The sequence below is a fragment of the Strongylocentrotus purpuratus genome, unplaced genomic scaffold, assembly GCF_000002235.5.
Source record: "Strongylocentrotus purpuratus isolate Spur 01 unplaced genomic scaffold, Spur_5.0 spur5_scaffold_1, whole genome shotgun sequence".
NCBI lineage: Eukaryota > Metazoa > Echinodermata > Echinoidea > Camarodonta > Strongylocentrotidae > Strongylocentrotus > Strongylocentrotus purpuratus.
The window spans coordinates 35,386,390-35,409,405 of record NW_022145594.1 but is presented as its reverse complement, the minus strand read 5'-3'; the positions used below and the strand labels follow the sequence as shown (position 1 = coordinate 35,409,405).

At 34.7% G+C, this 23,016-nt stretch overlaps 1 protein-coding gene and 1 long non-coding RNA gene across 2 annotated transcripts; both read left to right on the top strand.

Annotated features, from left to right (window-relative positions):
• Positions 1 to 102: 102 nt before the first annotated feature.
• On the top strand, positions 103 to 11,372 carry LOC115921490. The gene is made up of 3 exons (XR_004062903.1): positions 103 to 221; positions 10,645 to 10,983; positions 11,304 to 11,372. It is a non-coding gene; the product is annotated as an uncharacterized LOC115921490 (long non-coding RNA).
• A 1,880-nt stretch (positions 11,373 to 13,252) lies between these two features.
• LOC577169 (caspase-3-like) lies at positions 13,253 to 22,480 on the top strand. The gene is made up of 7 exons (XM_030978730.1): positions 13,253 to 13,277; positions 13,958 to 14,037; positions 14,906 to 15,058; positions 15,904 to 16,114; positions 17,425 to 17,508; positions 18,450 to 18,559; positions 22,454 to 22,480. The coding sequence occupies exons 1-7, from the start codon at positions 13,259 to 13,261 to the stop codon at positions 22,478 to 22,480; spliced, it is 684 nt and encodes a 227-aa protein (XP_030834590.1). The 5' UTR covers positions 13,253 to 13,258.
• The last annotated feature ends 536 nt before the right edge of the window (positions 22,481 to 23,016 follow it).

Sequence of the window (23,016 nt, the reverse complement as noted above, 5' to 3'; positions counted from 1 at the left end):
CGCGCGCCCTTTTGTTACAATACGTGTATTATAGAAAAGGAAACATAAGATGTCAATTGGGGAAAACCCAAACCGTCCCACTCGCTGTTCTTCACTCGGTGATAAAATGAAAATCGGATCCTTGTTAATTATCACAAGAACAACAATGGCGGCCCGAGTTATACAGTTGCTCTGCATGTCATGCAATGTTTGCCTGGTAGTACAAGTGTGCTTTATACAGGGTAAGTATACTCTGATTGAGATGCAACTTATCTATATTATTAGGATGGAGCTTTTGTCGCTATGCTGCACGTACATTCATTCCAAAGGCAGCCATGATTTGGGGGGATATCACTTGGCATTTTGTACATGTATTACTGAACAATTAACATGTGGGATATGATACAAGAGACATGGACCTGCCATACAGTGGGGAATCCCATACGCATGTTAGAAAATATTTAAATAGCGACAACAGTGGTCTGTTGGTCGCAAAATCCGTTTAAGGTTCAACTAAAAGAGTATGTCCAATTTATATTTCGAATCCAAGACGGAGAGGGTTCCAAGTAAAGGGACTTGTGTGTCGAATACATTTAAGAGCTTAACGGTTGGAAGGTTTCTTAGATGGAATAGTCATTTTGGGCCGTGGGATGAGATTGTACATCTTTAATCATATTGAATTCTGGAGGGGTGTGAATGTTTTTGACCGTTTTGTAAGCGGAACATTAAAAAGTGCAATTTGAAAAACGTTAATTTCATAAACGAAAAAAAAAACAAGACGAAAGACTTGATGCATGGCTGATCGTCAACGAAACGGAGTTAAGTCTTTTGTCAACTCTGCTTGTTGCTACGGCAGACAGCCAGTGAAAACAAATTTGCTTAATCAAATTATGGAAATGTAAGTATTACTTTAAACAAACAGAACGTTGTCATCCCTGGCTCATTTCTCCTGGTTGAGGTGCCATATGAAAGGGCAGAAAATATATTTTCTAGAAATGTAATTTTCTCTTTGAAATTTAGATATTGCCCGCCAAATGATTTTTATGGTACCCTCTCTTCAAATTGTTTTTATCACTCATGGAATGTGAATCATATGAGTTGCATCAAATGAAGGAAGAGGATATAAGCTTTACAAATATGTGCCATTAAGTAGTTATACTTGTGATTAAGCTATGATAACTTCGATAATTCTCGGTTTCGTTTTTTCTAGGACGCACTGTATAAAGTTTTTTACGCTGAACTTTGTCCTGATCATTCTAAAGAGGCATAGACATTGATCAATAAAGTAATTAGAAGATATAAATGTTATCTATCAAGAATAAACCATATTGACACTAGAAGATTTTTTTAATAAGATAAGAAAACAAATGTTTTAACAATGTGGGCGATAATGTTTAATACATATATTTCACAAGGTTAGTCCATCTGAGATTTGTATTAATTAGAATACTAATATATTAGGTATGGTCCTTACTTTCATCATAATTTACCATCCAAAGTTATTCCAATGTTTGCTAATTTTTTCTTTGCCTTTCATGTTTTGAAAGTATATTAAATTATTTTGTCTTATTTAAGGGATAGTCTTTTCGCTTTAGATCGTAATTTCAATATGGATTATGCTTAAAAACGTTTAAAGATCTGAGCTGGAACAAAATACATTGGTGTAATCAGCGAATAATATACATTTGATAACGCATTTGATGAAAAACAGACATCATTGACGAATATCAAGTATAAAAACGGGCCAATAATTGAACCATTTGGTACTCCGTATTCTACATACACCCATTTTGATTTAGTCGAATCATAACATACATATTATTTTATATTTGCTAAATAATTTGTTAAACCATATTATTGTAAAAGCCCTGTAACCATGAAAGTTGAATGTACGTATTGAATGTTTCAGAGTATCAAATGCCTTTCTCAAATCCAGAAATACACAAATAAGTTGATATTGACCAGTTAAGCATTTGACACTATATCAAATAATTGCAAGAATGCTAATTTAGTTGAATGGGGTTTTTGAAATCAACATTTTACTTGGTACAGCAAATTATTTTTGTTTAAAAAGTAATACAGTCTATATTATAAACGAATCTTTATAAAGAAATTTGAAATACTCGAACTAAAGGATGGAAACAGGGCAGTTATTTAAAACTGGCGACGAATCACCTTTTTGGAAAAATTCAATGACCTTTTAATGGATCCAGAAAAATACCTCAAGTAAGGGATGAATTGCAAATATGCAATAATGACGTTATGAATCTCCCTGGGATTTTGTTGATTATGTCTACGAATTTTATCATGGCTTCTTGAATAATTTATTTTCAATGATTTAACAATATTCAAAACTTCAAAACAATCTGTAGGAATGAAGAATGGATTTGCAAGAAATGTTATATAATCCGTAACTAGTGTTTTGTATGCTTGATTAGAACATATACTTACTTATTGAAACAATCAGTTACAATAAACAAAAATGAAGTGCTAAAACATATGCTGCGTATGGAGTTACACTTGTCGTACTAAGCTTTTGAAGTATAGAAGAAATGGGTTCTAGGGACAAGTCTAAGCCAAATGAATCAATGATGAGGTCAATGAATTAGCACATGCACAGCTTTGATAATTTTGCATACGAATTTGCGTATTGTTAAAAGAAAATACTTTTTCTTTAAAACTTTTAAATTGGTCAGTGTGATTATGATCGTTGCTAATTAACGACATTTTATGGTTTGCGGATCATTTTGAATCATGATGAACAAGAACTGTACATAATATTAATATCAGGTAATGTGCACTGTCGGTGATTTTAAAAGCCCGTTTGTTTGTTCATCAGTACACTTAGTGATAATAAAAGCACCTTTGAGTGCTGAACGAGTCACCGTACAGATACTCGGAAAGTGCTGAAAGTCGACCTACCGGTGTTGAAAATAACACTTTTAGAAGCTTAGTGCCAAATCAATAGCAATTTGTGTTTTAAAAAAGGGTACCAAAGTAGGGTACCAAAGTTGGGAAGCTACTGATTAGAAGGACATAACCATTATGCCTTTCAAATGTTTTCATCATGAAGAGTTATTTGTTTTCTGTGAAATGATACCCTATTCATAATATTTTCTGCCATGGGTGACTGACCACCAGGGTTCTTAATAAAGGTTATTATTATCGCATTGTATCAAATTTTGGTTGATAGAGAGAAAATGAGTCAGGCCACTTTCATGTGCGTCTTTGGTCTTAAATCCTTTTGCAAGTTAAATTATGCCTCGTTCGTCATTGATTAAGATGATGCGATATATCTAGGCTTTCTTAGAATCTTGTTTGAATTCAAAGGATAAACTTTAATTACTATTAATAGCATTGTAACTTGTTGTCTCATGATATCTAAGCCTCTCTACTCACTTGTCCGCTGTGCCATTTCGCCTGCGCAAGGAGAATAAGGTGTTTTTATCTTGAATAGCAAAAGAAAACACAAATGTTACTTAACCCAAATACAAGAAAGATCACATGTGATAATAAGTATTTGAGAGATTGATAATAGACTTTCGTTAAAAGATAACATCCCAAATAAACTCATCCATTTTTAACCATTTAACGAGAAGGTTTTTGGGTGAGGTCAAGATTGTTATCATAACGAAGAAAATATAATATCGCCCGAATGTTAACTCCGCGCTAAAACTTCTGCGGCGACCGAGCGATGCCCTAAACACAAGCGGTGTCCGGGCGGAATTGGCAACAACAAAAAATCGCCGCCCGGCCGCTGACCAGGCTACCTCTTTAAGGTTGTGACAATTGATTTAGGTCTATTTGATTTAAATATAATGTCGATATGCTATATAAACTTCATAAAACGGCAGCTTATACTATTTCTAAACAGTATTGGCATATTCCGTCGCGACAGGTCTTGGATGGCCTAAAATGGCCAACTCTCAATAAATTGGCGACAAGGCCACTTGTTGTCTTGTTTTTAAATGTTTTAATGATTTAGTTCCTCCAGCTATATCTGATAAACTTGTACTACGAGATGATATTATGCTATGCACAACTCGAAAAAGTAACAAGAATCTGTTGAACCCTTCTAAGTTGAATACAATTTTATTCTAACACTTTCGTTAATTATTGCGTGACAGTGTGAAACAAGCTAACAGTGGAAGCCCGCCTTTGTTTAACTCTCAATGTATTCAAACGGATGATATCAGAAAAGCTGCATGTTTAATAATTTTCTCAAACTAGCTCATCTTAAACTTGTTTCTATTGAATTGGATCTGGAAGATTTATTAAGGTTCTCTGTCGAATGTATCATGAATCCTCCATCTTGGTTAATATCGTAAAATCTGACCTTTCTCGCTCGTTTACAATATTATATGAGCGATGTCTCACTTCCTATATTTAATACAAAGGTCACTTTAACTTTGTATATCGTACCATTATTTACTTTTAATATGATCGAACGACACGGTGTGGAATACGCCGTAGTAACAGAATAAATAGGGACTTTTAGATTTGCGTGGACTGATACGTGTGACGTCCATTCAAGGCAGTGTATTAAAAGGACGTCGATCGTAGCATTCCCCATTGTCTTCGTGCGAATCTAAAAGTCCATATTGATAACATTACTGCAATTGACGCGCTCCCTTTAGTCGCAATGCGTGTAATTAGAAATTGAAACATGAGCGGCAGATTTGGGAAATCCCAAACCGTATTGTAAGCAGTAGGTTTCATGCTTTGTTAAATCGAAATTCGGATCCTTGTCATGACATGACTGACAATGGCACCCGATGTATACAGTTGAAGATGCATGTCATACAATGTATGGATGATACTTCATGTTTGCTCGCTACAGGGTTAGCCTATTCTTATTGAAATGCAAGTTATCTATATAATAAAGATCCTGCTATTATGCCTAAACAAAAAAGATGTTGTGTTGCCCTTTAAGTGCAAAAACATGGGTCGGTCGGTCGGTCGGTAATCTTTGTTGTTCTTTTTTTACTACCTCTTTTGGCTGATATTTCTCATTTTTGAATGCTTTTAATACATTATTAAAATAAAAAACGTAAACATTTATTCCAAAGTCAGCCACCGTGTAAAGGGAGGCCACTTAATAGCATTATGTACATTATTACTTAACAGGTAACGGTATAAAATACTGTTGTGCAGTGCGTTAGTCTGATGAAGGAAAACAAAAATCAGGTTCAAGGGGGAGATAATACCAGGGACATGAACCTGGTCATGCCGTGTGCTATCTCATACGTAAGCACGGGCATGTTAGGTGCAATATTGTATTTATCGCTGGTTTTACCATATATTGAAATAACAATACCTATGGTGTGTCGGTTGCGAAATCCGGAAAGAAAGTGGTACTAAAAGAGTATGTCCACTTTAGATTTCAACTTCAATAGGATGAGAGTTCTAGATATAACAATAAGTGTGTCGAATAAATAAGGGCTAATACGGTTCACGGTTGTCTTAGATGGAATTGTTGGTTTGTCCAGTGGGATAAGAGTGTACATATTATTTTATTCATATTGAATAATAGGGCACGGTGGGGGAGAGTATGAAGGTAGTTGACAGCTTTGTAAGCGGAACATAAAAAGTGCAATTTGTAGAACGTCCATATCATCAACTTTTAATTTTCAATTAGTATAGATTGTTACGCATTTGATGAAAACAGATAGCATTTACGTATATCAAATATAACAACGAGCCAAGGATTTAACCATGGTACCTCGCATTCTATGGACGTTAATTTTGATTCACTTGAAACATAATATACGTATTGCTTTATAATTGTAAAATAATGTTTAAACTGTATTATTGCAAAATCCCTCAATCCATGATATTCCAATCAACGTATAAGAATTGAATTTTAAAGAGTGTCAAATTAATGCTTTGCTGAAATCCATGAATACATCACTCAAACTTTCAGATTATCTTTAATTGTACATCTAGCATTGAAGTCACTACCTTAGCACCATTTTCTCTCAAATATGCTACCAAGTCCCTTTAAATCTGAAAGTAGGCTTCGTTCTCACTTCATTAAATATAAAACCATAATCAAACGGTCCCAGACTATTCTAGTAAGGTCGGACTATATTCAGATACATATAATACCCAGTAAAAGATATTGCTTTTAACGTTCGAGAGAGAGAGAGAGATAGTCAGAAATAGATATCCTTTATTTGCATATGTTTTGAAAAAATAAAACAACTACCAGTTCATTGTCATCATCTGACGCGCTTCTACATTTCCTTCACTCACATGATCTGCATTCAATTTTGACAAATGATCTTGTTTGAGCGTGGGAGACAAGCGATGCACAGCCTAATATAACAATAAAATGAGCGATAATTTTTGTTTGTCTCCGCCTACTAGAGCATGTGAAATGCATTCTGTAGGTTAAGAACATAGACGTTGTACCAAACCGAGTGGGCGGCTCCGAGGTAATCTACCTGTTCGACTACTTCACTTTTATGAACTGCTTTCAATTGTACCAACAACAAACAAGTCTTTTGTACCCTTGTGGTCTTCGCAAGGTAAATTCTAAACGCTTTTATGAAGCATCGGATGAGGCCCAGGAAGACAATACATACTGGAGGTATCTGATCAAACGGACCATATTATGTTGTATTCATAAAAAGAAGGTACCTGGGAATCAATATACGATCAAAAGTAATAATGCAAGTTAGACACATGTCTGGCATAACCATGCTTGTACAAAAGTGTTCCATGATTGTACATCTACAGAGTGAGCCAGAAAAAAATGTATCACTTTTTAAAAGTTGTATTGTTTGAAGTATGAATATTTACTCATGGGTTTCATGAAATATCTTGATAGAGTTATCCTTCTAGTACATTTAGGTACCATTTTCATTTGAATCTCTGCATGCATGACTGAACATCAGACAATCTTTACAAGACTGACAGATCTCACTTGCGCGAAGATACTGGGTGAGGAATAAAACAGTGCATTGAACAAAGGTAGTCAGACAGACAGACACACACATGCACAAACACACGCACGCAACACACACGCGCGCACACACACACTCACCCACACGCACACACACAAAACACACGGTAACAATTGTTTCATAATTTCCCCTTTTCTGTTTAAGCATTCATTTTTATCAAGATCGCTGAATGTTTAAGTGGCATTGCCCTGACAATCTTTCCCGCTACCACCATCATATCATCATCATCATCATCATTGTCATCATCTTAATCGTTATCATCTTAATCGTTATCATTATCATCATCATCAACATGAAGTGCTCATGAATCCAATGTGCTATCGCATTACGTAAGTACATTATCAATCGTTGGCTATGTCTTTTGTTGTTGTGTGGATGTGCGTGTGTTTGAGTGCGTGTGCATATTTGTGTGCGTGTGTGTGTGGTGTTGTGTGTGTGTGTGTGTGTGTGTGTGTGTGTGTGTTTGTGTCTGTCTGGCTGTCTTTGTTCAAAACAATTTTTATTCCTCACCTAGCAACTTGGCGCAAGTGAGATCTGGCAGTCTTGTGAAGATTGTCTGATGTTCAATCATGCATGCAGAGATTCAAATGAAAATGGTATACCTAAATGTACTGGAAGGATAACTTTATCAAGACATATCATGAAACCCATGATTAAATATTCATACTTCAAACAATACAACTTTTGAAAAGTGGGACATTTTTTTCTGACTCACTCTGTATATCCCTCTCATTCTTTCTACTCATAATCTGCGATATTATTTATTCACCTTCTCCATTATGTTTGTGTTTGAATGCAATGTGGGACGGCTCTGTTTGGATTATATTCATATTCAATGTCTTGTTTTTCACGGTCTGTGAAGAGTTAGAAGAGTATTTATTTATAGAGTATACTCCAGCTAACTTTTGGCTATTAGCACACGATACAACATGTTATTTCTTATGTTTACTTGCACAAATGGAAATCAATTAAAACTTCAGAAGGTTTACAAAGATATTTGTATAAGAGCGAAATATTAACAGACTAACAAATAGTCTTACCCCTTGAAATTATTTCCGTTTGTGTGTTTTTCATTACTAAATAATAAAAGGTGGGCTGGTTGAATAAAGACCTCTGTTGAATACAATACGATATGAGCTTTAATATTTCACACTCTCAAAAAAAACTTAGATCTGAATTTAAACATTTTATCAAGAACTTCATAAATTACATAAGCTTGGTAAGGTTATGAATAATTTAGTTGATAACTGCATGTATACTGGATCACTCTTGCTCTATTAAAATAAGATGTACATATTTAAACTCAACATAATCATTCAACAGTAGATTCATCACCTTTTATTTCGGGGAAAATCTGCTTATTTGCGAGATGTTCAGCTATCCGTGTGTAATTGTGGTTAAACATAGATTTTGTTTTAAATTATATCCTTGAAACATGTTAATTATGTCAGATTTTATCTCTTTAAAGATTTATATGGAAAGTGAGAGCACTACTAATTGGCGTTTAAATACTGAAGTCACAAAATCGTTATAAATACTAATAATGATTATAATAATGGCCCGGGCATAGAAGTTGGCAAGCAGTATACAGAAACAGTCGAAACTACTGTCGAAAACAGCCAAAAACACGACGACAACAATGGATATTCCTAATAAATTTCACAAGTATTATGTTTGTATTTCCCTGACCGTTTTTCAACCAACCTCCTTCGTATAAACGGGGTGTACTACTTTATTTAAAGCCGTTTACATCAATAATAAGGTATGCTATATCTTATTTCTTTGCTCTCAGGAAAAAAAAAATATGTAATATCATCATCAATGGTGATCTGTCAGTATGACAGGTTCAGTGACCCAAACAGAATTCTACATCAAGTGTCTCTCCAAGTAACTTGGTCTTGAGATATCCGTTTCAGCATTTCATATCCTGGTGCTCCACATTCTGCGATTAAAAATATAACACCATTATATACCAATAAATATGTCGATTCTTATCATAGATTCTTATAAATAGTATTTGTAATTATTATTAAGTGCAGAGTGTTTCACTATCCTTGGGGGCTTTGGTTTTGATCCTCCCTAATGATGCTCACCTCTACACGGTAACTCCAACTGCATTGTTTGCTGTTGACTTCATGCTTTGGTGAAATGAAATTCAGATCATTGTCGTACCGTTAATAGAAAAGGCGGCCCGATGTATGCAGGTGCATTGCATGTCATGATACTTCATGTGTCTACTCATGTGACTACTCTAATTGAGATGCAAGTTATCAGCCGCATGTATATAATTATCATAGAACAGCTATTATCATCGTAATAACCACAGTATATATTACGACTAAAATTACTCTTTTATTGGACTTCGTGGCTCGATATATTTTCGCCACATTGTTTTTAAACAAATTGTCATAGTGATGGGACGATTGAAAGGTAATTAAATCGATTATTCCACCTAATTATTTAACAAAATTTGTCGATAAAATAGCCACCATGAATTCCAATGAAGGACACGAGGAGTCACTTCGAACAGGTGGTCGAAGCAGGGGGGGGGGGGCTATCAGAACCCTCCCTGTCCTAATAAACCAACTGGTCAGTCGACTGAAACAGGAACAATAGAACTTGACAATGTGCCATTGAAACACGTATAAAAGAAGCGTTGCTATCTAAACCAGTCATGGCGGCATAAGTAACCGCCCTAAAAGAAGCAGTATTAGGGACTTTTAGATTTGTACGCAGAAATAGTGGACTGCTATACGTGTGACGTCATACGTGTGACGTCATATTAGTTTCTATATCCAAAAAAAGGGCACGGGTTTGGCCGGACACGATAGAGCTACGGCCACAGAAAGAAAGCAAATTCCCTGAATTTTAAAGGGCGCTTCTTCTTTTTTTGCATAGCCATTTGAGCATGAAATATGGCATGGTTATGTACAATTATAAGATAAGGATACTGTGAGAAATTGAGAGGAAACGGAATTGGTATGAGAAAGTTGTGACAATTTTAGATTTTTAGGCGTCCATTTTTCAAGAATTTTAGAGATTTTTGATGGAGTAGGTTCCGGATTTGAAAATCGAGTATGAAGTTGGCATTTTAAAGTTGAGGTTATACATCGCAGATGAAAAAAAATCTCTCGGACGATCTAGAGGAATATGTTAAAAGTCTGTAGGATCTAGGCTAGTGAAGATAGGAAGGAAGAAAGAAAGGCCTTAAAACGGACAAGAAACGAACAACTGGACGTCTGGATTGTTACGCATGAGTGATTTTGGGGGGAAATAATGAAGTGACATAGATTGCATATCAGGAATTATGCCTACGAAGTTTGAAAGGAATCTGGCTTGTGGAAAGGAAATAACTAGAGAATAACAAGCACTACGTGCAAAACGAATGAGATTTCCGGACGAGAACAAGAACCAGAAGAAGAATATTAATATAGAAGAATGTAAACGAAAACAATGCAATGACAAAAAATTTCATTGCGATTATATCTAGCTTTAGAATATATTCGTATATCACGGTATTTGTTACGGTTCTGCTACACAACATGATGCGTTTATAATATGTTGGTACTGTAAGGTGTCATTGCTAATAGATTTCCAGATGCTGTTTCTTTGCAAGTAAGCTATCTGTTGCCTTTATGGAATAACATTATTGCGTCACGAATTAAACAAACCACTTATTTCCTCCTTTTTAATGCAGGTGTGAATTGTGATATACCAGATGGTTTTGTGTATACCGACTTACAAAAAAATGCGGAGAAAGGAGATGAGCTTGCTCTAAAATGCGAATTCTATGGAGCGCCATCTTCCGTTAACTGGACGATAGGAGGTGAGTCCACGAGGCCATCCAACCTGATCAAATGGGTGGAAGGGGGATCCACTTCCGGGACATGCGTTCTTGACGGGGTCTGCTATATAAACGATGACTTCTCTCTCATCATCAGAAACATTACAGTTTCAGATCAAGGAACATATACATGCATAGTAACAAACTACGAAGGGATCCTGATCCACAATTTCACAGAAGTAAACGTCTTTGGTAAGCATATCATTCTGTGTACATTTTGAAGTATGACTGAGAAATAACCCTAAAGAAGGTTATTCCATAATTATATCCATGATTTATAGTAACACTACCCCTACATGCTATCATAATAGTTGTTGAATGTAAAAAGATGGAAGAAAAAATTCATTATTTATATACTACATTATTTACCTTTATATTAATAGTTATTGTTATATATTCAAGCTGAAAATTTAAATTGAAAGAAATAGCTTTGTGTGTTACATGACAGTTCTCCTACATGAAGACATGATGATTTTCCTTGATAGAGTCATAGTGTACTATTTCATTTTCAGCTCCTCCGATGGAACCCTTTCCCCTTATCGATGAATGTCGAGGAATACTTCCAAACGATGCCGAACAAACCTGTACTCTTTTAACCTCTGATAACATCACCATCACCTGCTCAGCCTCAAGCTACTTTCCAGACATCGATCTTTTCTTCTCACACGGATCCAACAAGATGGATGCAACTAATGTCAAGGAAGATGTTAACATGGACGGGACGAAAAGCAAGTCAATCTCCATCGTCGCTGAACCGAGTGAAAGTCCCTATGTTTGTGTCGCTTCTGATATCCCGGGATCGCAAGACCAAAAAACAGTGACTGTGACCGTGATCTTTATAGGATCTACCACTTTATCTCTGAGTGGAGTTGGTAAGAATTCAAGACGAAATGTCTTTGTTGTATTTTTATTCGACCAGTATTCGACAGTTGATAAACAATGTAAAACTGCTGTCACCTGTGGTATCAGTAAACAGTATCCGCACAAATGTTGGATGTTATACTTTAAACTTAATTTCACATTCAATCCAGATGACATATGACTGAGCGGGTTTTACCGTATAAGAAAAAGTTAAATGTACTTTTAACTGCTAATCATGCACTCTGAAAACTGTAGTGTGAAATCACAATTTTAAATGGCTGAGGATTGACCACTTTTTAAAAAAAATGTCAGATCAATACTTTAACCATGTTATGTCTACGTGTAGAATCAACATTTATGCTGTAGGATCCAGAATGTTAAAGAGTGTTAATCTTATTTGATCGAAATGGTGATTTAACATTTAAGTATTTCGAGTCTAACAGAAAAGTGATCGACGACAAGTTTGATTCGTTGACGATATTCTTTAATCTATTTGCAGTTGTACCAGTAGTTATCGTTATCATTCTTATACTGGCTGCGATTTGTTGTGCAGTATTATGGCGTAGGAGGAGCCAACGGAGGAGTCAAGGTATGTTTATATATATATATATGGCTCGTCATCCTTGGGTTGAGTTATGAACACTTATCATAGTCAGTATTGGAAAGAAAAGAAAATATCTCGTAGTGCAAAACGAATGGACAAGGTTTTATTTGTATAGAGTTATATTTCCGATTTTTCTATGACTACGATGTTATTTATTATGGCGATGATGTTTGAATGGGTGCAGTTATATCTTAATATGATACCTTGTTTTTGGTAAACCTTTGATCTTTACGGAATAGAATCTGAAACAAAACAACTTTGAAAGAAAGTATCACGTTAAAATGTTATGGGGTACTATCAATAGTTTCAGATTTCTTTATCAAAAGCCAAACACATCAATGAAGTAAATAGGGTGTGTGCTGCCAACATATTTTAGAGTCGGAAGAAACATCGGAGGATTCAAGGTAATTTTATATTGATGGCTCGTCATCACTAGGTTGAGTTATGAACACTCATCATCATCAGTCCTTCAACGAAAAGAAAATACCTCACAGAAGAAAACGAATGAAAATATTTATTTGTTATGGAGTCATATTTTTTTATTTTTCTCTGACTACAGTGTAATTTGATGTGGCAAAGACGCTCAAATACATAAAGAAATATACTATTCTGTTACGATGTATTTGGTGAGCCTTTGATCATCACGAAATAGAATCTGATTCGAAACTTTGAAAGAAAATATAATTTTTAAATGTTTTGGGGTAATATGATTAGATTAAAGCCTAATTTGCTTATCAAAAGACCAACAAATAAATGACATACGTAAAGGTCAACGAGCACCGAAATAATAATGCTATAAAAATGAATACACCAAAGAGAATTGTCTTGAAACTCTATGGCAAATAAAAATGACAAAGAATGTTTCATTTATATAACGCATCATATCATACTTTCAATGCCCTTTACATGGACTAAGATCAAATATACTTTTCACCGCGAATTTCTAAGGCTATTTTCCTTTAAAACTTTTCTTAACGTACAGGAGAAGGCGACCCAGAATCCATGCAACTACAAGTAAAAGGTAAATCCTTACATTTATCTATCATGAACAAAATTAAAAATGTAATTTCTTTTGTTTGCAGATACACACACAACCACACACATGCACCAAAAACACGCGCACAAACACACACACACCCTTGATTAATCAATTATGCAATGAACTGATATTCAAACGATGAGAGAGGAAGGTCATAAAGCAGGTACGTGCGTTATGCAGGATAAACATTTAGATTGCCTTTCAAATCATTTTTAAAAAAACATAAGCTATTAAAATAATTTTGGACATATTGTCAATATACAATCGTAAGAGTTTTTAATTCATCACTTGTTTTTAAAATGGACTTGGATGCAAAATTTCTCAATTCAAAAGAAATTTGACTATTTATCAGTCCCAAATTATATTCGACCACACAACTCTCGATGTCTTTATAATGACGTGACCCGAATTGGCGGTTGAATAGAATTTGCAGTGATTTCGTAAGTTAACATATTGATAGGCGTCAAAAATTATAATGATGATTACTTGTCCATCCAAGATATCCGTCTCTTCTAGGATCTATTGCCGTTTACTCCACATAGTTTCACACGTCCAAATTTCTTACTCAGTGTGTAAAATTGAGATTTAACGCATTTGCCATTATAGCCGTTCTTCAAAGTATTCATATACAAGTATACTTCTGTATGTATTCAAATTCACAGTTAAGCCTGACAGCAACGGTTTCTACAAACAGACGATGAAGCAAGCTTACCCTTCTCAGGAGCAGCTGGACCCAGAAAAGGTTTCTAAAAATATTGCCTGACAATGTATGAAACTAAACCGAATAGATATAATTCATTCCCATTAACGAGAACTGAATAACCTCATATTTGATACAAGGACATTGAATTGATAACAAGTTCAACAAACCATATTTCTAAAGATTGAGGTGTCATTTCCCCAAACCTCAAATCGACATGAATTTTCAAATTTTGAAATAAGGTAATGTATTGCCTACCAGACCCTGACCCATTATGTTGCTCAAGTCATGCTAGTCTTGTACCCTTTTCTCAAAAGTAAAGATAATTGCAGGGCCATGACGATTTCCGTTCCTTGTCGTTTTTTTTAATACCTGTAGTTTGAAAACAAATCACGGAGTCACACAGTTGTAATCACACAGCTGATGACCAACTTTTTGAGAACAAATGTAACCGGATAAACAAGGAGGGGCGTGACGCCCTGGTTCCCCGGGCTTTGTCTATGACTCTTCAAATTACTTGTTTTTGTTAAAGTGAAACATTTAACTCAAATTTCCGTTACAAAAATCTGAAATGAATGTAGTCATGAAATAAAATATTTATATCATAATGGCCAATAAGGTTAGTTCATTGATTTACAGAATTGTGGCAGTGCTTAAGGGATTGTGTGCTTCACAATATGTACTCCATTGATGAGTTAAACATCCCAGCAAGCTTAGTCGAGGTTTAAACCTCCGTTATAGACTGTGTACTACGATCAGCACAGGACTTGTTAAGATAACGATAAATTCTGTAATCAATTATGTGAACACTATTTGCTGAAAATTGATCAATGTTAAAGGAAATTAGTTAAACATAACTTTTTATATATTACAGTGATATATAAATTCAAAAATATTTTGTCGATTTCAGAATTACAAAATGGACGATAAAGAAAAGGGTCTCATGTTCCTTTTTAACATGACTAAAGACAGGAAGGGATCAGATGTCGACGTTCGAAATATTCAACACGTGTTCACGGAAATAGGATATGAGATCGAAACCCATTCGGATTTGACAGCTGAGGTAAGAGCATGTTTTTTATTAATCTAATGGCCTTTTATTGTTAATAATATAACTTAGCAACGTGAAACAGAAACAACTTAAAATCTTATTTAGCCTCAAATTTGTTTTGTCATAAAATTGGATTTTCTATCCGAACCATAGTTCTCCATCTCCATATGCAAACAATAATGCAATTGGAATTGATGGTGTCAAGTAGTTGATCACTGTTTCCCACAAAGTTGGAATAAATCGTTATAACCTCTCGTCATTAAATGATTTTGACAATAAGATGTACTACTGTTACAAAGAGTTTTTGTACTTTCAGAACTTAATCGATCAATAAAAATTGCTCAATAAAGATTCATGAATAAACCTCTGTGAGGATATAATATAATCGTATTCATCACGAATAAATCAAATTATCATGCCTCTTTTACATCAAATTTCATGTTGTTCCTTCCTTCTTGTTGTTGAGATAATCTACTCCCCGGAAAGCAAGGTATAGAATGCAAAATGATATTCTACTTCACATGTTAAGAAGTCGGATCAAGAACACAAATAAATACGAAGAAATCGAAAGAATTGTGAAATTTGATGTACAAAAGGCATGGAGAGTTGTCCACAAATGATGTCATCAAATTAAATATCGCCCTCTAGTAACTAGTTATGTCAAAAAGCTTTAACTTCCTTATTCCTTGCCCGATTTTGTTCAAATTTTCACTGATTGTATTCAAATATCTTAAACTTTACAATAAAAGTAACTAAGTATGAAGGGTTTTGGTTCCCTTTAAATTAAATCTAAACTTCAAATTAAATCTAAACTTCAATGACTATTAAACGCTTTGTTTTCGTGAATGGTTATGCAGGACCTTCAAGACAAGCTAGAGACGTTCGCGGGTTATGCTCGCCATCACTACATGCCCTCTGCAGTGTTCGTGATCATGGGAAACGGCTCCTCGACAGGCATTCATTGCACTGATGAACCGGTTACTTATAAGTTTATCGAGAATAAGGTTTCTAGGATGAAGTACATGAAAGGAAAACCGAAGATGATTTTCTTCCAGGGTAACCGTGAAAGTAAGTGTCTACACTGTGGATAGGTTGGGCAATATATTTCCCACACTTTGCCCAACGTTGTGCCAAGTGTCAATCCAACCATCTATTGGGCAATATTTTGCCTAGTGGTATTGGTAAACGTAAGTACCCTACTTCACACGTCTATAATTGTTTCGTATTTTGTCCAAAATGTGGGCAAAGATATGACCCTTCAACTGCACGACTAAGGTAGCCTACTGGTTGGGAAAATCTTGACCTCCTGTCGGGCAAAATACGAAACAATTATGCATGTACTTAAGTTTATCAATACCACTGGCCAGAATATTACCCAATAGATGGTTGGGTTGGCTATTGGCACAACGTTGGGCAGAGTGATGGAAAATATTGCCCAACCTTTTCACAGTGTATGTCTTTAACTTTATATAAATGTCCCATGCTCCCATACCCCCTTCCCTCTCTCAGAAGGTGTCAATATTTATCGAATGATGCGATCATGGTATTTGTTCATCACTGTGTTTCTATTATACTAACAAGGTGCTTCATTCCCGGGTCTTTCAATTCTCTCTTCTCCAGCAATTTTCCGAACTTTCTAACCAAACCACTCATCTTCTTATCCTTTGCTTTCTCGAGCCCTCTTTCCCTTGATTTTCCTGTCATTTGCAAGGGTTTCCAAGTGTTCTTCCTGTATCAAGCGTCCCATAAATCTCATCTTCCGAATCCGTACGTCACATATTCGTTTTGTTCAAAAGGCTCACTCACTTGTTTTCATTTTCTTTAGGCTTATACAGATTGTCGCTAATATTCAGGGATCCATTTTTAATTGACCACAATAACGACAAGGTGTTCAGTTCGATTCCTGACAGCATTTTAGGAATTCTTTCCTACCGTTCTTCATATGTTTAATGGGATTAAAATTTGGAAATAAATACGTTCTTCTTGAAAACACAAATATGGTGCATGGCCAAGGTGTTCTTGAGCTACGTGGGTCCATTAGCTCTGCAGCCTGCATATACACTCAATGAAAAACAGCCGCTGCCTTTTTCTTTTACATTTTCTTTTTCTATTAAACGGGAAAAACGAATGGCAACTGCGCGCAACAGAGAAGCTATAAAATACATAAATTAAAGCTTGTGACAATTTACGTCATCATAACAACAACAAAAAGGCTGTGATTTTCCCACGTCTAATCTAAACAAGCCTTTAGCGTTTGAAAAGAAAGTGTGTAGCTTATGGTCCCGCCATCATACTTGAATCACCATTCAAATAAATGCACACATCCGTGGTTTTTCCACCATAATATTTTTCCTTACCATGTCATTATACCTATGCAGAAGCAAAGGAAGAAACTGAAGCTGACATCGACATGGAAATATCAGACGCATCCGACCTTCTCGTTGTCCATTCTACAACATCGGGTAAGAAGTTTGATAATAATATAGATTGTAATATTTATAATGATAATGATATTATTGTTTTATCATTACATATGCATGTTCATTAGAGGTTTTGAATGGTAATTTGTAGACAGACAATGGTGCGCTTAGAACAACCGTATTTAGCGCCTAATAAATGGTGAGTGTTATTATCATTACTATCAATAATAATTATAATACTAATAATAATAGTAATATTTGAATTCAGGGTTTGAATACCATGCAACGACGATTTATTTTAGCGGTTCATATATCTTGTATTTATTACACAAGTCTTTGGATTCAGGCTTTTCCGCAAACAATATTTGTACATTCTCCACGCCCTGGAACTTGGAGAGCATTCCATCCAGGTGCAATGATACCGGCGCTTTATAAATATCCATATTATTATTTTTATTATTATTATTATAGACGCTCACTGTACTTAGATAACTTCAAACATTTTACCAGGAATTCTCTTACATCTTCCTGATTGTACCATCCTACTGTGTTCCCATTTCAGACCTGGGTGGGGGTGGAGATTTAATTAATGTCTTGCCAAAGGACGTTAGCAACGGGATGGGATTTGAATCCTCAACCCTTGGGTTGAGAGTGAAGTGAACGAACCACTACCCCTCGACTCCTCCTTTATTTTAAGTTACATTTTAAATGAAGAGTCATCTGCCACTATGGTAGAATCCTTTCTAATACATAGCGGGAAGTTATTTATCTTGATTCCAGTTCATTATAAGGCTTGTTTGATTTTTACTCCGTTTTGTCTTTAGTTTCATTACACAAAAAGTTTCTTCAATAAAACAAAAAAGATAAAGGATGTATTTCGATCAGCCACGTGATTCCTAAGTTTAGGGCTTCTGTAAATGCGCCTTATCTGAACATGCAGGATATTATCATAAACAGCTAACGTTTCCTAACGATTTTCGCAGGAAACGTTCCAGATAGAAGCGTAATCCGTGGTTCAAGGTTCATTCAGATGCTATGTAAGGAACTCCTTAAGAATGCCCATGTCAGTGACTTGTCTACCATGTTAGAGCAGGTAAGTTTTTTCAAGCAGTAGAGTATATAAATTACGGACTATTAAGTTAAAAAAAAAAACTCACGCACACACGACCACACGCACACTCGACAACACGCCCACATGCATGCAACCGCCAATGCGAACAACGTCAACACTTTAACATCTTAACTCTTTTGATAAGTGAGGAACAATGTTGACTTTCTGTTACACACCAACTAGTATTTGCCCAGCCCTGCTGACAGAGGGCGTATACATGTGTCATCATGTGTTATAGCGATATAGCGAAAGGGGACATGACATGTCATTTAATGCAAATTTCTTTTTTAGTTTTTCTCAATCTTTCCAATAACATTATTAATCCTCTGGCTGGTCCAGTATTAGTGACAATCCGCTATTTCAGTTCTGGACGAAAATCAACTTTGGATTTGTCTGAATTATGTTAGTATTAAAATCAATTAATGTATATATTATTATGATAAGTTTAATGATAAATTTAATATTAGACCTATCTGCACTTATCCTCTCCTTTCATAATGCACCAACTCTATTTTCTTTCTACAGGTAACACGAAAAGTCGGGAAGAATACCTTCAACCATAAATATGATAAAACTCCAGAAGTTATTAAACAAGGGATCTCGAAGAAGATATATTTTCTTCCTAAATACCCCCCAGAAGAGAATGAATAGTCCAGGAGAATGCTGCTGAATATGGTAGGAATTGTGCACTTTAAAAAATGTTATGTTGATAATAGCATGACATTTGGTATGGAGATAACGACGTTAATGCTGAATAAAACTTGCCATTGTTTTGTTTGTGCCCATTCTTTTTTTTAAATACGGTGCCGCATCATACGTTTCTTCGTAACCAATTATATGAAATAATATCATTGATCTACCTTGTTTAAAATGCACGCAAGTTCTTTAGGTGCCCATTATAATGATATCAATATTGTGTGAATATGAAAATTAATGAAATCACTGAATCGCTGGCAACGAGTTAGAAGGTTTTAATTATTGTAAGTCAAAATTGAAGTATTTTAAATGAATTAAAGATGTGAAAATGGAGATCTAAATAACTCCCCACACCCCGGAAAAAATTAAATTTAAATAAGAAAAATGTCCAAAATATATGTATGTGCAAAAAGGATTTATTTACCTTTTATTTAATTCAATTATTGGTAGGGCACAATTTGAAGTGTTAAACGGCTTTTGCATAGCACAATTTATGCGTTTTGGCATTGAAAAATCTAATGTGGTAGGGAAGAGTTTATATGCTGAAGGCTGTATTATTTCTTATTCTTTATTAATTGCTTTTGATATTGTTATGCACTTTATTGGAATCTTAAAATCTTACGATGTTAAGGCTATACCTTCGAGTCATTGTCTTTTCTTTAAACAAAGCCATGGGCGTGAACAAGATGAAAATATTGTGTTAAAACATTTGATTATTGTATGCTTTGGAATGAAAGCAAGAAAAAAGGAAGATTTGTATATGCTTTATCATTATATTCATGTATTTCGTTCATGTTAAGTTCTACAATGATAAATGAAAGTTGTTAACATATTATACACTGACCTGTTTTGTATTCTAAAACGTTTGACATACCAAATTATATCTTTATACTACGGTATAAGCATAAATAATCTCTGAAAACTTGTAAATGCAAATAGTCACATCTTAAATAAAACCGACGGCCATTTTTAATTTGACAGCCGTCTTCAAAAATAATGTACCATTCTGTAATTTCATATAAAACTTACCTATCTTCCAAACAATTATGTATATTTAAGCCGACGTGAACCTGACTTTGTTGATAATCTTAATGAGTAACAAATGGAATTAATGAGAATTAACATTGTGTGGATTAATATATCAAAACTAAACTCAAAAGTAAACTTGAATTGACCAACAAGGAATGCTTAATACCCGGTGTTGGCCTTCAATTTATGGGCACGACGGATTGCATTGAATCAATAATTCAGCGACAAAACTTTATATGCATGCCAGATGTAATGCTTTAATTAAATAAGTGCATAGTAATACTACTTAATCATTTCGCCTGACTCGACTCTGCACACAGAGTTGAACATCAAAGGTTGCTGCACTAACATTTGTTGTTATTTTATCAATAATCTGTTAAATATAACCATGACACTTTAATACTGTAAAGCTTTGTACAGATAGAGTAGCAAAAAGTAATTAAAAATGGAACACGTTATTTGTGTTTTTACAGTGTAATTTGGTTCTCCTTTTGTCAAACGATGCACATGAGAGACAGTCCATCTATGATCTCCTGTGGATTCAATTGTAAATAGCTTTAAGGAATGCTAAAACACGAATATAGCCATACATGTATATACACTGCCTTTATAAGCTAAGGCCATTCCACACCGACCATTCATTTTTGTTTGATTTTTTAAATGAGAAAGAGACAAAAAATTATAAAAAGATAGCAACTACTTCCGAAAATTCAACCATACATAATTTCAGTATCCTTGTGAGGCACCTATTTAAAAGCGCGAAAAAGACAATGACGTATTACGGAATCTGGTTATGTTTCCTATGGGATGTACAGTAGGGTATTGACATTGCAACTAAGTTGATTATCTTTTAAATAGTTGCGACCGTATTTACAGCTGCTTAGTTTTGATGACTTCTTATTACTCGTTCTTAAAATGTATTATCAGTTATGAATAAATGTGTATTTTTATTGTTATTTAAGAGTTCACATTCAACTGCTATACTAGATTACATGTATTAATTTTGCATATTATCCAGTAATTTATTATCCTGTCCTATTTTTGTCTGTAAATATGTATATAACAATTTTGATATACCTAATAATGTCTTTCTTAATCTGATACATACCGAAATATGCTAATAGTTACCTTTCATCCGATTAAAAAAAATAATAATTACCGTCTATATTATAATGTTATATTAAGATATTATAAATATGCAGCAACGTTTCCTTAAACGAAAAAGCAAAACAAAACAAACAAACCATTCATTCATTACAAGGATACCAAATAATTTGCATATACGTTTATACATGTTCGTACTTATTATTTGCTGCTGTTTGATATGATTTTATGTTCATGATTTAGTTATTATTATTATTATTATTTGTTTCTTTTTTCTTTTGTTAACTATTGCTTCTTATTTTGTTTAACAAGGCCTCATGAAAGACTACCATTATTGGTGATAATGAGCCACCCTATCAAAATATAAGAAATAAATTAATTTATTAATTCTTTAAAGGCCTCGTTTAACAATGTTAAATCTGAAATGCACGGTCCTAAGCCATATCTGTGTATGTTATATGGTGTACTATTGAAGCCCTAACAAAACCGCGCTTGAAAATGATCAAGAAGTGCCTCAAAAAAGTTTTAAAATCGTTTTGCCCAGTAGACTGTAGTGTTAAGAAAACCGTTTGGCAAACGCAAAATTTGGTTTCGATTTCCAATCATAAATATCTTGATAATCAGACAGGCGATCGGCTTGTAAAAGTCATGGAGTTTCTGACTGACCTAAAGGTTTATGATTATCATTGCAACATGAGACTAATCCAGGATTTTGTTTTAGAATCTGAGACAAAGTTACCTGATCCCTTTATCTTCTAAAGGGGAGCGACGCAATATAACGAACTACCAGAATACATCCGAAATGTAACTACATTGAGATCCTTCCATACCCTAATAACTGACAATTTTTCTTAACACACTTCCTAAAATTCAAATGATTTTTGCATAACCTTGCGTGTGTGTGTGTGTGTGTGTGTTTGTGGGTGTGTGGGTGTGTACGCGTATGATATTATTTTAGAATTTTTTGTCACTTTGGTATTTTAAAACAACTTGTATTTATGTTTTGTTTCTGTTCTGCTATATGTCGCTTTTATGTTCATATTGTAGTGTAAGGGCCCCAAGGAAGAACAGTAGTGTTCTATAAACACTGCTGAATTGGGCTTTCCACCGACTTTTGTCTATGTACATGTATACATATTTCATTTTGTATATTTTACTATGTATAATATTTGTATCTGATTTTGGAAATAAAAACAACACCAACAACAATTCAGAGAAATCTGACCAAAACAAATTGGAGGCAAAACAAAGCTATATATTTCACATAACGGAAGTTATATCGGGGTCTGCTACTTTGAAAGTTGACAATCGTATAACTTTGATAGTATCTTACATAATTATGAATATGGCTTTTCTAGTTTAAGCATACATGAACGTAATAAGGAATTCCATACAATTTTGTAATCGCCACTTTTACATTCAAGTTTATAGTTGTTTGGAAAGCTAACAGTCTGCAGGAATATACTTTAATTTGACACTTTACTACACTTTACATTCCTTAAGCCTTGAGCAGAGCCTAGCTCTGTCAGTCCCTGGTTGTGTCATGGGGGCTCTTATAATGGACCTACTGGTCCATGCTCTAATATTTATATCGAAGGATTGCACGTTTC

Excerpts from the sequence above, each read along its gene's own strand:
- LOC577169 (XM_030978730.1), top strand. Across the intron at positions 14,038-14,905 it reads AGCAGCTGGACCCAGAAAAG|AATTACAAAATGGACGATAA; the intron begins GTTTCTAAAAAT and ends TGTCGATTTCAG. Across the intron at positions 16,115-17,424 it reads CTTCCAGGGTAACCGTGAAA|AAGCAAAGGAAGAAACTGAA; the intron begins GTAAGTGTCTAC and ends ATACCTATGCAG.